The 14,912-nt window shown below is 45.9% G+C and overlaps 1 protein-coding gene across 1 annotated transcript in view; it reads right to left on the reverse strand.

The window, feature by feature from the left end:
* Positions 1-14,912, reverse strand: part of LOC129854024 (SH3 and multiple ankyrin repeat domains protein 2-like) — a 271,897-nt gene that overhangs the window by 25,104 nt on the left and 231,881 nt on the right. The window contains exon 24 of the mRNA XM_055920631.1: positions 9,569-12,119. Within this exon, the coding sequence (XP_055776606.1) occupies positions 9,569-12,119 (2,551 nt within the window). The remainder of the gene's footprint in view (positions 1-9,568; positions 12,120-14,912) is intronic.

The raw sequence follows: 14,912 nt of genomic DNA on the forward strand, positions 1-14,912 counted from the left end.
GTTTTGAGTCATTGTCCCATTAAGCTCAAACCAGTTGAGATGGCGTATCCCTGCAGAATGCTGTGGTAGCCATGCTAGTTTAGTGTGCTTTGAATTCTAAATAAATCACAGACAGTGTCACCAGCAAAGCACCCCCACACCATCACACCTCCTCCTCCATGCTTCATGGTGGGAACCACACATGCGGAGATCCATTCACCTACTCTGCGTCTCACAAAGACACGGCGGTTGGTACCAAAAATCTCAAATTTGGACCACCGGTCTAATGTCCATTGCTTGTTTCTTGGCCCAAGCAAATCACTTCTTATTATTGGTGTCCTTTAGTAATGGTTTCTTTGCAGCAATTTGTCTATGAAGGCCTGATTCATGCAATCTCCTCTAAAGTTCTGATGTGTGTGTTACTTTAACTCTGTGAAACATTTATTTGGGCTGCAATCTGAGGTGCAGTTAACTCTAATGAACTTATCCTCTGCTGTGGCAGTCCTCATGAGAGCCAGTTTCATCATAGCGCTTGATGGTGTTTGTGACTTGAAGAACCTTTCAAAGTTCTTGACATTTTCTGGATTGACTGACTTTCATGTCTGTTGGGGATGGGGGCGCTGTTTAGACTATTTATGCTAATTTGGCTAATTTTTTAAACGGCTTCCCACAAAATCCTTGATCGTACAATATGCATATTATTATTATTATTGGATAGAAAACAGTCTATAGTTTCTATAGGAGTTGAAATTTTGTCTCTAAGTGGAACAGAGCCCATTCTACAGCAATTTCCCTGACATGGAGTCAGATTTGAGAAATGTTGGCCACTCTTCTGAAGTCATTTAAAAGGGCACTGTCGTTGCTATGACTATACGGACACTTCTTACGTCTTCCCCTGGATGCCTTTACGTGATGACGATTCCAACGGGGTCGATTGCGCGTTCACAGGCCCTACAAATGAAAAAACCCTGAAGCTAGTCATTCTTTGGGAGCTGCGTCATGAGCCTAGAGGACACCGGCGCGCACCTGTTCCAAGCGTTAGTTTAGCCTGTTATATTTCTCCGGTCATCTTTTCACTCGTTATAGGAGTTAAAAACATCATAAGGTAGTTAATTTAAAGCGTTTTATAGCAATTTATATCCGTTTAGTGCGATTTTGGGACATTTATTTTTGCAACGATGTGAAAAGTTGGGCACGCTTTTCAGTTCATCCCGAACGCAGTTGACATTTCCACATGGCAAGAGGACAGCTTTCCACCAAAAGACGATTTCTCCCAAGAAAGGATCCTTTGCCCAAGATACTGATGGAAGAACAGCTCAAGGTAGGACATTTTTATTATGATAAATCGTGTTTCTGTCGAAACATTTTAGTGGCTTAGGACGCCATGTTTTTTGACGTAGCTTCGCTTGGCGCAAACTGTATTGAAAAGTAAGGATAAATTAAAAAATGTAATAACGCAATTGTATTAAGAATTAAATTGTCTATCAATCCCTGTCCACCCTATATTTTTTAGTCACGTTTATGAGTATTTATGTATAAGAGTAGATCACTGTCTAAGTGGCGCAAGGACTTTTTCTTTACCAGCTTGTCTACATTTCACATTGTCTAACCATGATTTTGGTGGCTAAATATAAACATTTTCGATCAAACTGTATATGCATGTTGTAATGTGATGTTACAGGAGTGTCATCGGAAGAATTCTGAGAAGGTCAGTGAAAAAATTAATATCTTTTGGCGATGTTGACTTTTATCGCTCACTTTGGCTAGAATCAATGCTGGGCTGCTAATTGCTATGTGCTAAGCTAATATAACGATTTATTGTGTTTTCGCTGTAAGACACTTAGAAAATCTGAAATATTGTCTGTATTCACAGGATCTGTGTCTTTCGATTCGTGTATGCTGTGTATTTTTACGAAATGTTTGATGATTAGTAGTTAGGTAAACACGTTGCTCATTGTAATTATTCTAGTCCATTTGTGATGGTGGGTGCAATTGTAAACTATGCCATCTACCTGAAATATGCACTTTTTTCTAACAAAACCTATCCCATACCATAAATATGTTATCAGACTGTCATCTAATGAGTTTTTTTGTTGGTTAGGGGCTATAAATATCTTAGTTTAGCCGAATTGGTGATGGCTACTGGTGTTGGTGGACAAATAAAAGATGGTGGATTATGCTAATGTGTTTTTAGGTAATAGATGTACATCTTTACATATTGTGTCTTCCCTGTAAAACATTTTAAAAATCGGAAATGTTGACTGGATTCACAAGATCTGTGTCTTTCATTAGCTGTATTGGACTTTAATGTGTGAAAGTTAAATATTTTAAAAAAATATTTTTTTTGAATTTCGCGGCACTGGTTTTTCAGTGGGGGGGGGGGGGGGGTGTGCCGCTAGCGCCACGCTGATCCTAGACAGGTTAAAGTAATGATGGACTGTCATTTCTATTTGCATATTTGAGTTTTTCTTGCAATAATATGGACTTGGTCTTTTACCAAATTGGGCAATTTTTTGTATACTACCCCTACCTTGCCACAACACAACTGATTGGCTCAAACTTATTAAATTAACCTTGAACAAGGCACACCTGTTAATTGAAATGCATTCCAGGTAACTACCTCATGAAGCTGGTTGAGAGAATGCCAAGATTGTGCAAAGCTGTCATTAAGGCAAAGGGTGGCAACTTTGAAGAATCTCAAATATAAAATATATTTTGACTTGTTTAACACTTTTTTGGTTACTACATGATTCCATACATGTTATTTCATAGTTTGATGTTTTCACAATTATTCTACAATGTAGGAAATAGTAAAAAATAAATAAATAAAAAACCTGGAATGAGTAGCCTTGTCCAAACCTTTGACTGGTACTCTACATATACAAAAAAATATATGGGGAATTGGAAATGATGCAGACAATTACATTGATAGAAGCCACAGTCCATCTGTAATATTAATACAAACACTGGAGAATTAACTGCACTAGGCTAAGGGATAATTTTTTCCCAACCAGGTAGCTATATAGGCCACTCTCTCCCTTCTGGCTCTAACAAATTACATAGTCAAACACTGAGGACTCTTTAATCTATTAGACCTAACAGTTCCCAGAAAGACCTCAAAGCTACAGGGCACCCTCTTGTCTTGTCTGTCATAATAAAAACCTAACACGTGCCAATAAATAAATAAAGCTTCTTGAATTGAAATGTATTTTAATGGAATTCTCAGAGGCAACAGACAAATATATTGTCTCTCTCTAGACAGCAAGAAGCAGATTGTGCAGTCAACCTTTCTACCTGTTCGTGATTATGGGGATGCTATTTATCAAAGTGCGCCTGCCTCTACTCTTATACCTCTGGATGATGTTTTTCATAGCGCCATTCGTTTTATCACAGGAGACAGTTGTATTACTCATCATTGTATTCTTTACCAAAAGGTTGGCTGGACCTCTTCTAAGTTACGTAGACAACAAAATACTCATCCAGAGGTGGCTCTCCTAGTGGCCGGGGACTTTAATGCAGGGAAACTTAAATGTGCAACCAGAGGAAAAAAAACTCTAGACCACCTTTTCTCCACATGGAGACACGTACAAATCTCTCCCTCGCCCTCCATTTGGCAAATCTGACCATAACTCTATCCTCCTGATTCATGCTTACAAGCAAAAACTACAGCAGGAAGTACTAGTGACTCGCTCAATATGGAAGTGGTCAGATGACACAGATGTTAAGCTACAGTACTGTTTTGCTAGCACAGACTGGAATATGTTCGAAGATTCTTTCGATGGCATTGAGGAGTACACCACATCAGTCACTGACTTCATCAATAAGTGCGTCGATGACATCGTCCCCACAGTGACCGTACGTATATACCCGAACCAGAAGCCATGGTTAACAGACAACATCTGCACTGAGCAAAAGGGTAGAGCTGCTGCTTTCAAGGAGCGGGACTCTAACCCGGACACTTATAAGAAATCCCGCTATGTCCTCGGACGAACCATAAAACAGGCAAAGCGTCAATACAGGACTACGATTGAATCCTACTACACCGGCTCTGACTATCGTCGGATGTGTCAGGGGTTGCAAACTATTACGGACTAAAAAAGGGAAGCACAGCCACGAGCTGCCACGTGACACGAGCATACCAGACGAGCTAAATTACTTCTATGCTCGCTTTGAGGCAAACAACACTGATGCATGCATGAGAGCACCAGCTGTTTCCAGACGACTGTGTGATGTGAGTAAGACATTTAAACAGGTCAGCATTCACAAGGCCGCAGGACGAGATGGATTACCAGGACGTGTAATCTGAGCATGCGCTGACCAACTGGCAAGTGTCTTCAGACATTTTCAACCTGTCCTTGACTGAGTCTGTAATACCAACATGTTTCAAGTAGACCACCATTGTCCCTGTGCCCAAGAACACTAAGGTAACCTGCCTAAATGACTACCGACCCGTAGCACTCACATCTGTAGCCATGAAATGCTTTGAAAGGCTGTTCATGGATCACATCAACACCATTATCCCAGAAACCCTAGGCCCACTTCTATTAGCATACCACCCCAACAGATCGACAGATGACGCAATCTCGAATGCACTCCACACGGAGCTGTAGTGGAGCAGGTTGAGAGCTTCAAGTTCCTTGGTGTCCAAATGACTAACGAACTGTCATGGTCCAAACACACCAAGACAGTCATAAAGAGGGCACGACAATGCCTATTCCCCCTTAGGAGACTGAAAATATTTGGCATGGGTCCTCAGATCCTCTACAGCTGCACCATCAAGAGCATCCTGACTGGTTGCATCACCGCCTGGTATGGCAACTGCTCGGCCTCCGACCACAAGGCATTACAGAGGGTAGTGCGTACGCCCCAGTACATCACTGGGGCCAAGCTTCCTGCCATCCATGACCTCTATACCAGGCGGTGTCAGAGGAAGGCCCTAAAAATTGCCAAAGACTCCAGCCACCCTAGTCATAGACTACCGCACAGCAAGTGGTAGCGAAGTCCAAAAGGCTTCATAACAGCCTCTAACCCCCCGTTTTATACGCTGATGCTACTCTGTTAATTATCTATGCATAGTCACTTGACCTTTACTTACACGTACAAATTACCTCAATTACTTCGACTAACCTGTGCCCCGGCACATTGCCTCTGTACCGATACCCCCTGTACATGGCCTCGCTCCTGTTATTTTATTGTTGCTCTTTCTATTTTCTTTTTTTTCTCCTACATTTTTATTTGTATTAATTAATTGTTTACTTCAGTATATTTAGTAAATACTTTCTTAACACTTAATCTTTCTTAAAACTGCATTGTTGGTTAAGGGCTTGTAAGTAAGCATTTCACTGTAAGGCTCATTTTACAAATAAAATTTGATCACATCATTACGCTTTTTTTGTTTACAAAACCCTGCTCCCCAAACTTCCGACTTACATCACTGTTAAGATTTAAAATGTTATCAAACCCGTTCACAGGGTAGGTTAACTCTGGAGACTCCTTTGGTGTTTAGAGAGTTAGGTAGATCAGCCTTTGGTTTCCTTGTGCCTTCCGTGTGGAATGATCTACAATGCACTTTAAAATTGGAGGAATAGGGCTTATCAGATGGTTGTTTGGAGACCTTTTTACTGAAGAATGTGATTTGTTTTTTTATTCCTTTTTTATGATTGTGTTTTGCTTTACGTGAACTGTTGTGTACAATTACGTGTATTTTAATGTGTGTATGAATGTGTAGTTGAATGTGTTTATTGTATTTTGATGCTAATTCAGCCAGACCCGTTGCTGACAGGTGTATAAAATGTAGCACACCGCCATGCAATCTCCATAGACAAACATTGTGACTTTCAGCATGGCACCGTCATAGGGTGCCACCTTTCCAACAAGTCAGTTCGTCAAATTCTGCCCTGCTAGAGCTACCCCGGTCAACTGTAGGTGCTGTTAATGTGAAGTGGAAACGTCTAGAAGCAACAACGGCTTAGCCGCAAAGTGGTAGGCCACACAAGCTCACAGAAAGGAACCGCCGAGTGCTGAAGCACGTAGCGTGTAAAACTTGTCTGTCCTCGGTTGCAACACTCCCTACCGAGTTCCAAACTGTGTCTGGAAGCAACGTCAGCACAATAACTGTTCGTCGGGAGCATCATGAAATAGGATTCCATGGCCGAGCATTACCATCTGGCAGTCAGGTGGACAAATCTGGGTTTGGCGGATTCCAGGAGAACGCTACCTGCACGAATGCATAGTGCAAAATAAAATTTGGTGGTGGAGGAAGAGAATGGTCTGGGTCTGTTTTTTATGGTTCAAGCTAGGCCCCTTAGTTCAAGTGAAGGGAAATCTTAACGCTACAGCATAAAATGACATTGTAGACAATTCTGTGCTTCCAACTTTGTGGCACCAGTCTGGGGAAGGCCCTTTCCTGTCCCAGCATGTCAATGCCCCCGTGCACAAAGCGAGGTCCATACAGAAATGGTTTGTCGAGATCGGTGTGGAAGAACTTGACTGGCCTGCACAGAGCCCTGATCTCAATCCCATTGAACATCCTTGGGACGCCGAGCCATGTCTAATCGGCCAAAATCAGTGCCCGACCTCACTAATACTCTTGTGGCTGAATGGAAGCAAGTCCCAGGAGCAATGTTCCAGAATCTAGTGGAAAGCCTTCCCAGAAGTGTGGAGGCTGTTATAGCAGCAAAGGGGGGGGGGGCAACTCCATATTAATGCCCATGATTTTGGAACGAGATGGCTTTGAAATTGATTGGTTAGAGATGATCCAATCATTGATGACTTTGTTTTGTACAACACCCCTCATTGTGACGTCACCATTTGCTTCAATGATAGCAGTCTCAGAGTGAATTATGTAGCAAACATAGAGCAGTGGAAGATATTCATTTTAAGCCGTTAGGCAACCATTTCCTGTCAACACAAGTAGAACAGAAACTCACCTCTAACCTCCTCTTAGAAATAGAACAGAGCCAAGCCCTCTTACTTAAATACTTCCACCCTCTCCCATCCTCATCTTAATGAGATAGAGACAGGGGGAAGAGGAGAAAGATAAAGAGAAAGGAGCACATATATATATATATATATATACATGAAGGATGGTCCGTTTCATACAAAATGCATGTGACCCGTGAATATTTTAACATATTTTTTTATTCTTCATTACGCAAGATGAAGGGCAGTTTAAAAAAGCATGAGCTGCCTGAACACACACACACACACACACACACACACACACACACACACACACACACACACACACACACACACACACACACACACACACACACACACACACACACACACACACACACACACACACCAGGGCTGGGGTCAATTCGAATTGAAGGCTGTTAATTCAGGAAGCAAACTGAAATTCCACTGAATCTATTTTCAATGACTTCTCAATAAAATGAAAATGAGCTATGAAGCTCACCTTGTTGTGATAGCTACTAAACATCTTCCCCTCTCAAATTGACAAAACAAAATCCAAGATAATGTAAAACCCAGCAGCAATCCACACCATGGTATGACCATTGGCTGGGTTCTGCTGTGGAAGGCCTTGTATTTAACACTACTAAGCCTACTGCCACCATTACATCAACTATGGCATGAACCATATTGGCAATGGCCAGAGCTCCAGCTGGAACAGCATGTTTATGCTCGCTCCTCAATAAGACCATTGAAAACGTAGGCTTTCTGCCCATTTGACAACTAGGCTGATGCCCCTTAACGGAGGTCCAACAACGGGCTCTTGAGTGGCGCAACGTTCTAAGGCACTGCATCTCAGTGCTAGAGGCGTCACTACAGACCCTGGTTTGATTCCAGGCTGTATCACAACCGGCCGTGATTGGGAGTCCCATAGGGTGGTGCACAATTGACCCAGCGTCATTCGGGTTAGGGTTTGGCCGGGGTAGGCCGTCATTGTAGATAAGAATTTGTTCTTAACTGACTTGCCTAGTTAAATAAAGGTTAAATAAAAAATGTAAACATAACATACACAATGCATGCATGACCTATGGCATAAACATAATGTCAGAAGCTTTGTAGATAAATCTAGCCATAGCTATCATTGTGGCTCCATTGCAATGTAGTTTGCACTTAGCTAGTGTAGCATTGTGGTTAACGTTCCATGCATAATTCAGAGGACTTAGCTTGTATTGCAGCTGAAACCATCTAGTGTATTACAAATATAATTTTGCTAGCATTGGGCTAAATCTAACCTTATCAGTGGAAATAGTAGATATAGCACAGTAGTTCAAAGAATAGAGTACCTTTTGAGTGCCTCTGATATTTTAAGTAGAACATTTGCACCAATATTGAATTTTAAAAGCCTGTAATATTATATATAGTTCCCTTTAATTTAAACAACATGGTCGTCCGGGTTAGGGAGGGTTTGGCCGGTAGGGATATCCTTGTCTCATCGCGCTCCAGCGACTCCTGTGGCGGGCCGGGCGGAGTGCACGCTAACCAAGGGGGCCAGGTGCACGGTGTTTCCTCCGACACATTGGTGTGCGGCTGGCTTCCGGGTTGGAGGCGCGCTGTGTTAAGAAGCAGTGCGGCTTGGTTGGGTTGTGCTTCGGAGGACGCATGGCTTTCGACCTTCGTCTCTCCCGAGCCCGTACGGGAGTTGTAGCGATGAGACAAGATAGTAATTACTAGCGATTGGATACCACGAAAATTGGGGAGAAAAGGGGCTAAACATTACTTGCTAAAGTACAAAAAAAACAGCATTGTCCATGTTTTTCTGACTTCTATGAAGACTTTAACCCACTTAACCCCCCAAAATATTTAGTGGTAGAAAACTGAATGCAAGAAATGTGTTCACAATTTCATATTTTTGTGGTGCTTGCATTCAATTGCCCCTCCCTGTTGCACACATCACACTTCCCTTCCTCCTGTCACAAAGGGATTTATAGCTGATTTAAGATTAAATATTCAACCCAGTTACGGTTGACCCTGTTACTTTAATTGGCACTTAATTGGCACTAACTCTAGTAATATATTTTTCTTTTTTTTCTTGAGATGGGAACAAGTTTTATATGAAGTTGAACATGCACTCCTTATGACAGAATGTTAAAATTATAAATACTAAACTTTTAAAAACTTTTTCCTAAATTACACTACCCAAAAGGCACTCTATTGGTGGAATGACCAGGTAGCAGGTGTCTGAGGTGTCCCATAACTGTACATATTACCTCAATTACCTCGACTAACCGGTGCCCCCAGCACATTGACTCTGTACCAGTACCCCCTGTATATAGCCTCGCTATTGTTATTTTACTGCTGCTCTTTAATTACTTGTTATTGAAAAATAAATGTAAAAAAATGGGGGGGGGGGGGATTTTTCTTAAAACTACATTGTTGGTTATGGGCTTGTAAGTAAGCCTTTCACTGTAAGGTCTACTACACTTGTTGTATTCAGCGCATGTGACAAATAACTGCATCATTAGGGCTATCTGAAGAAATATACCATCTAACATTCTTCTTGCCCGCAGCTTGGCTCTTTGGAGATGGAGGGTAGGGGTTTGTTTAAAGGTCAAAGGTGAAAGGTGCCGGCGTAAGTGGTAAAGGTCAAAGGGAAGGTAGATTTATGTGTTACCTGGTTCCTAAGCCGCCCCTGGCCCCTGTGGTGGGTGAGTCCAGGGAGTCCCCCGGTTTGGGCCGGTGCATCTGTGATAAGATGGAGCTCAGCTCGTTGATAACCGTGGCCTTGGGGTCGGGCATGGGTGGGCTCCTTAGCTCCGGGGGCTTGCCCCACAGCTTGGACGACCGATGGGGTGGGGTCCTGGGGAGTTCTGGGGGGGATATGGACCCTGGTGGAGGGGGAGGGACAGGAGGGGGCGCCCCGAAGGAGTCCAGGGATTCCTCCATGAGGACGTTGTGGTAAAGTGCAGTGTTCTTGTTGATGACGGGCTTGTTTTTGGGCTTGGGGGGAACGGGGGGTCGGTCGTCGAGGTAAGTCTGGCCGTCAGTATAGACCATAGAAGTGTCCTCCAGGGCGCTGTTGTACCCGCCCTCTGATGACAGTACAGAGATACTCGAAACTGTGGAAACGGTGCTGGTAGTCTCTATATGGGGGTCTCCACTTCTGCGACTGTCTACCTCCTCGATGCTTGAGTCAGTGCCACCTTGCTCAAAGCCACCGTCAGGGGGCGTAGGGGGATAGAAGGGTGGGGGCATGCAATTGGACATCCCGCTCCCTCGTCTGAACTGGCCGACAGGGGTCGGGGCATGAGTGTAGTAGGGGGGTGGATGTGGCCGCCTGGTTCCCATCCCGTTGCGTCTCTCTTGGTCCCGTTGCTTGAGCAACTCAGCGATGTTCGTTGCCTGGTCCTCAGGGATGTCGATGCTGTTGGCGAACTCCAGTGGCGGTGGCAGGGGCTCGGAGAAGACAAACTCTTCCACCTCCTCAATGTCCACCGAGGCCAGTGGGGGAGGGGGCATGCGGAAGGGCAGCTTGACTGGCTCGTCCACCGAACCCCCAGCCGTGATGGTCTTCCCCTGCGGCACGGGGGGCAGGGGTTTGGTACTGTGGCTGTTGGTGGGGGGGTTTGGCTGGTTGGGGTCTCTAAGTTCGCTGGGGATGCTGTTGTCCTGGGCTGGTGTGTTCTCCTGCCCCCTGTCTTCCTCCTCTGGGCTGTTTTTGGAGTGCACCATCAGCAGACCAGCCACTTTCTGAGTTTGTGACGTGTCCACAACGTCGATCTGTATGCTCTTCCCATCCTCCGCCGCCTGCTGCCTCTCCTCCCTCGCTATGTCAGACTCGTACTTCTGCTCCGTCATCTGCCTCTTCAGGCCCCCCCCTATGCCTCGCCCCAGGGTTGTCGTGGAGGTGGTGAAGCCCGGCTCAATGTTGGAGCGGAGCTTGGTATCGATGAAGAGGGGCTGATTGAGGCCAGATTTGTGGGGGTTGGGGGGGAGGGACTGGGGGGCGTCGAGCTTAGGGCGCGGTTGAGGTAGAGAAGGGGGTGGGGCTTGTGTCGCCATGGTCGTTTGTGTCTGCTCTTTCATGGCTCTGTCCCGGGCCGCCAGCGCCAGGGCGAGGGGCGAGTTCGGTTCCAGGGCGTTACCCGTGACGGGGTGCAGGTAGCCCCCACCTCCGTTTGAGCTGTAGGTCTTGGGCGTGGTGTCCGGGAGACTGACGGGGCTGTCCAGATTGGGGTACTGACCGGTACGTGCGGTCAGAGGCTCCCTCACCACCTGGGTGGGCTCAGGGGTGTTGAAGTCCGTCACGTTACCGCCACGGTCACCCCCTTCTTGGGACCGCAGCAGGGTTGTGGCCGGCGGGGGTGCCATTATCCTCCGCAGGTGCTCGTCGTTGCTGAACATCCCCTCGTCGATGGACTTGGACTGGCGTAGCCGCGGGGCCGGGGTGGGGTCTCCCAAGTCCTCATCTCCCATATCGGTGGAGAGGAAGCCAGGCGAGTTCCTCCGCGCCTCCAGCCTCTTCTCCCGGTCCCTCACTGCCCCTGCGATGGCAGCAGCAAAGGGGTTGTTGACAATGGGGTCTTCAGACCTTGCCCTGGGCGTTAAGGGTGGGTGTTCGGGCGTGGTTGGCTCGATCTCCATACTGCTGCCCTGGCTGCTCTTCCCACTGCTACTGGTGGAAGGCTCCTTGACGATGATGGTGGGGATGGGAATGGACGAGAAGGTCCTCTCAGTGGGCGTGGTCGGCATGGAAACGGCGCCTGAGGGCGGGGTGCAGCAGGTCTTCTCTGGGCTGTCCTCCACATTGGGCTGCTTGACCAGCATGCCCTTCCTCCTCGCCGGCTTGGCGGGCATGTACAGCGCCTTGTTGCCCACCTCCGAGTACGGGTTCTCGGGCACGGGCGCCCGTCCTCGGCTTCTACTATCGTACTGTACTGAGCTCTGGCGGTGATAACCTCGCCTTAGCGTCCCTACATCTACCGTGCGGTTGCCAAGGATAGTGGCGTTGGAACATTTTCCAGCGGAGTTGAGGGTGAGGCCCGGTCGGGTGGTGCCGTAGCCCCGTTGCATGGGGGAGACAGAGGGAGAGTTGTAGGAGGAGGGGGGAGATGGGGGGGAGATGACCGGGGGAGGGGGGATGTCTTCGGACGTGTCGGGCATGGAGAGGCTGCGGGTGAACTTGAGTGGGGGAGGGGTGAGGAGCGTCTTCTCTTCTGTTATACCTGAGACAGAAATAAAGAGAGCATGAGAGATGGAGAGAGAGAAATAAATATCTGTCAATTTTACATGTGTGATTCTATTCCATTTCACCTTTCTTATTGATAATTCTTTTTTGAGATACATTGTTCACTTAACTTTTTCAATTCTGTTATCAGTTTTAGGAAGTTGTCTATGGGTCAGGTGTGAGGATTGCCTTCTATGTTCCAGATATTATAAAAGTATGCTCAAGCTACTGCATTTAAAAAATATTTTTCTAAATTTTATTTAACCAGGTAGGCCAGTTGAGAACAAGTTCTCATTTACAACTGCGACCTGGCCAAGATAAAGCAAAGCAGTGCGACAAAAACAATACCACAGAGTAACAAATGGGATAAACAAACGTACAGTCAATAACAATAGAAAAATCTATGTACAGTGTGTGCAAATGTAGTAAGATTAGGGAGGTAAGGCAATAAATAGGCCATAGTGGCGAAATAATTACAATTTAGCATTAACACTGGAGTGATAGATGTACAGATGATGATGTGTAAGTAGAGATACAGGGGTGGAAAAGAGCAAAAAAATGAATAACAATATGGGGATGAGGTAGTTGGGTGGGCTATTTACAGATGTCCTGTGTACAGGTGCAGTATTCGGTAAACTGCTCTAAAAGCTGATGCTTAAATTTAGTGAAGGAGATTTAAGTCTCCAGCTTCAGTGATTTTTGCAATTCGTTCCAGTCATTGGCAGCAGAGAACTGGAAGGAAAGGCGGCCAAAGGAGGTGTTGGCTTTGGGTATGACCAGTGAAATATACCTGCTGGACCGCGTGCTACGGGTGGGTGTTGCTATGATGACCAGTGAGCTGAGATAAGGCGGGGCTTTACCTAGTAAGCTTTTGCGACGCATATGTAGCGAGGGCCAGCCAACGAGAGCATACAGGTCGCAGTGGTGGGTAGTATATGGGGCTTTGGTGACAAAACGGATGGCAATGTGATAGACCACATCCAATTTGCTGAGTAGAATGTTTGAGGCTATTTTGTAAATGACATCGCCGAAGGCAAGGATCGGTAGGATGGTCAGTTTTACAAGGGTATGTTTGGCAGCATGAGTGAAGGAGGCTTTGTTGCGAAATAGGAAGCCGATTCTCGATGGAATTTTGGATTGGAGATGCTTAATGTGAGTCTGGAAGGAGAGACAGACCAGACACCTAGGTATTTGTAGTTGTCCACATATTCTAAGTCAGAACCGTCCAGAGTAGTGATGCTAGTCGGGCGTGCAGGTGCGGGCAGCAATCGGTTGAAGAGCATGCATTTCATTTTACTAGCATTTAAGAGCACTTGGAGGCCACGGAAGGAGTGTTGTATGGCATTGAAACTCGTTTGGAGGTTTGTTAACACAGTGTTCAAAGAAGGGCCAGAAGTATACAGAATGGTGTCGTCTGCATAGAGGTGGATCAGAGAATCACCAGCAGCAAGAGCGACATCATTGATATATACAGAGAAAAGAGTCGGCCGAGAATTGAACCCTGTGGCACCCCCATAGACACTGCCAGAGGTCCAGACAACAGGCCCTCCGATTTGACACACTGAACTCGATCTAAGAAGTAGTTGGTGGACCAGGCGAGGCAGTCGTTTGAGAAACCAAGGCTATTGAGTCTGCCAATAAGAATGCGGTGATTGACAGAGTTGAAAGCCTTGGCCAGTTCGATGAAGACGGCTGCACAGTACTGCCTTTTATCGATTGCGGTTATAATATGGTTTAGGACCTTGAACGTGGCTGAGGTGCACCCATGACCAGCTCGGAAACCAGATTGCATAGTGGAGAAGGTACGGTGGGAATCGAAATGGTCGGTGATCTGTTTGTTTGCAGGGCAGGATGGATATAGGTCTGTAACAGTTTGGGTCAAGAGTGGCACCCCCTTTGGGGGATGACCGTGGCAGCTTTCCAATCTTTAGGGATCTCAGACGATACGAAAGAGAGGTTAAACAAGCTAGTAATATGGGTTGCAACAATTTCGGCGTATTCATTTTAGAAAGAGGGTTCAAATTGTCTAGCCCAGCTGATTTGTAGGGGTCCAGATTTTGCAGCTCTTTCAGAACATCAGCTATCTGGATTTGGGAGAAGGAGAAGGAGAAGCAAGGGGGGGGCATGGTCAAGTTGCTGCGGGGGTGCAGAGCTGTTGGCCGGGGTAGGGGTAGCCAGGTGGAAAGCATGACCAGCCGTAGAAAAATGCTTATTGAAATTCTCAATTATCGTAGATTTATCGGTGGTGACAGTGTTTCCTAGCCTCAGTGCAGTGGGCAGCTGGGAGGAGGTGCTCTTATTCTCCATGGACTTTACAGTGTCCCAAAACTGTTTGGAATTAGTGCTGGAGTGAACCTAGGGCTATATCTGTTCTAAGTTCAATTTTTTTTGGATGGGGCATGCTTATTTAAGATGGTGAGGAAAGCACTTTTAAAGAACAACCAGGCATCCTCTACTGACGGGATGAGGCAGGCATCCTCTACCCGGGCCAGGTCGGTTAGAAAGGTCTGCTCGCTGAAGTGTTTTAGGGAGCGTTTGACAGTGATGAGGGGTGGTCATTTGACCGCGGACCCATTACGGATGCAGGCAATGAGGCAGTGATCGCTGAGATCCTGGTTGAAGACAGCAGAGGTGTATTTAGAGTGCAAGTTGGTCAGGATGATATCTATGAGGGTGCCCATATTTACGGATGTACGGTTGTACCTGGTAGGTTCCTTGAAAATTTGTGTGAGATTGAGGGCATCTAGCTTAGATTGTAGGACTTCCGGGGTGTTAAGCATATCCCAGTTTA

Source organism: Salvelinus fontinalis, chromosome 4 (assembly GCF_029448725.1).
Source record: "Salvelinus fontinalis isolate EN_2023a chromosome 4, ASM2944872v1, whole genome shotgun sequence".
NCBI classification, from domain to species: Eukaryota; Metazoa; Chordata; class Actinopteri; order Salmoniformes; family Salmonidae; genus Salvelinus; species Salvelinus fontinalis.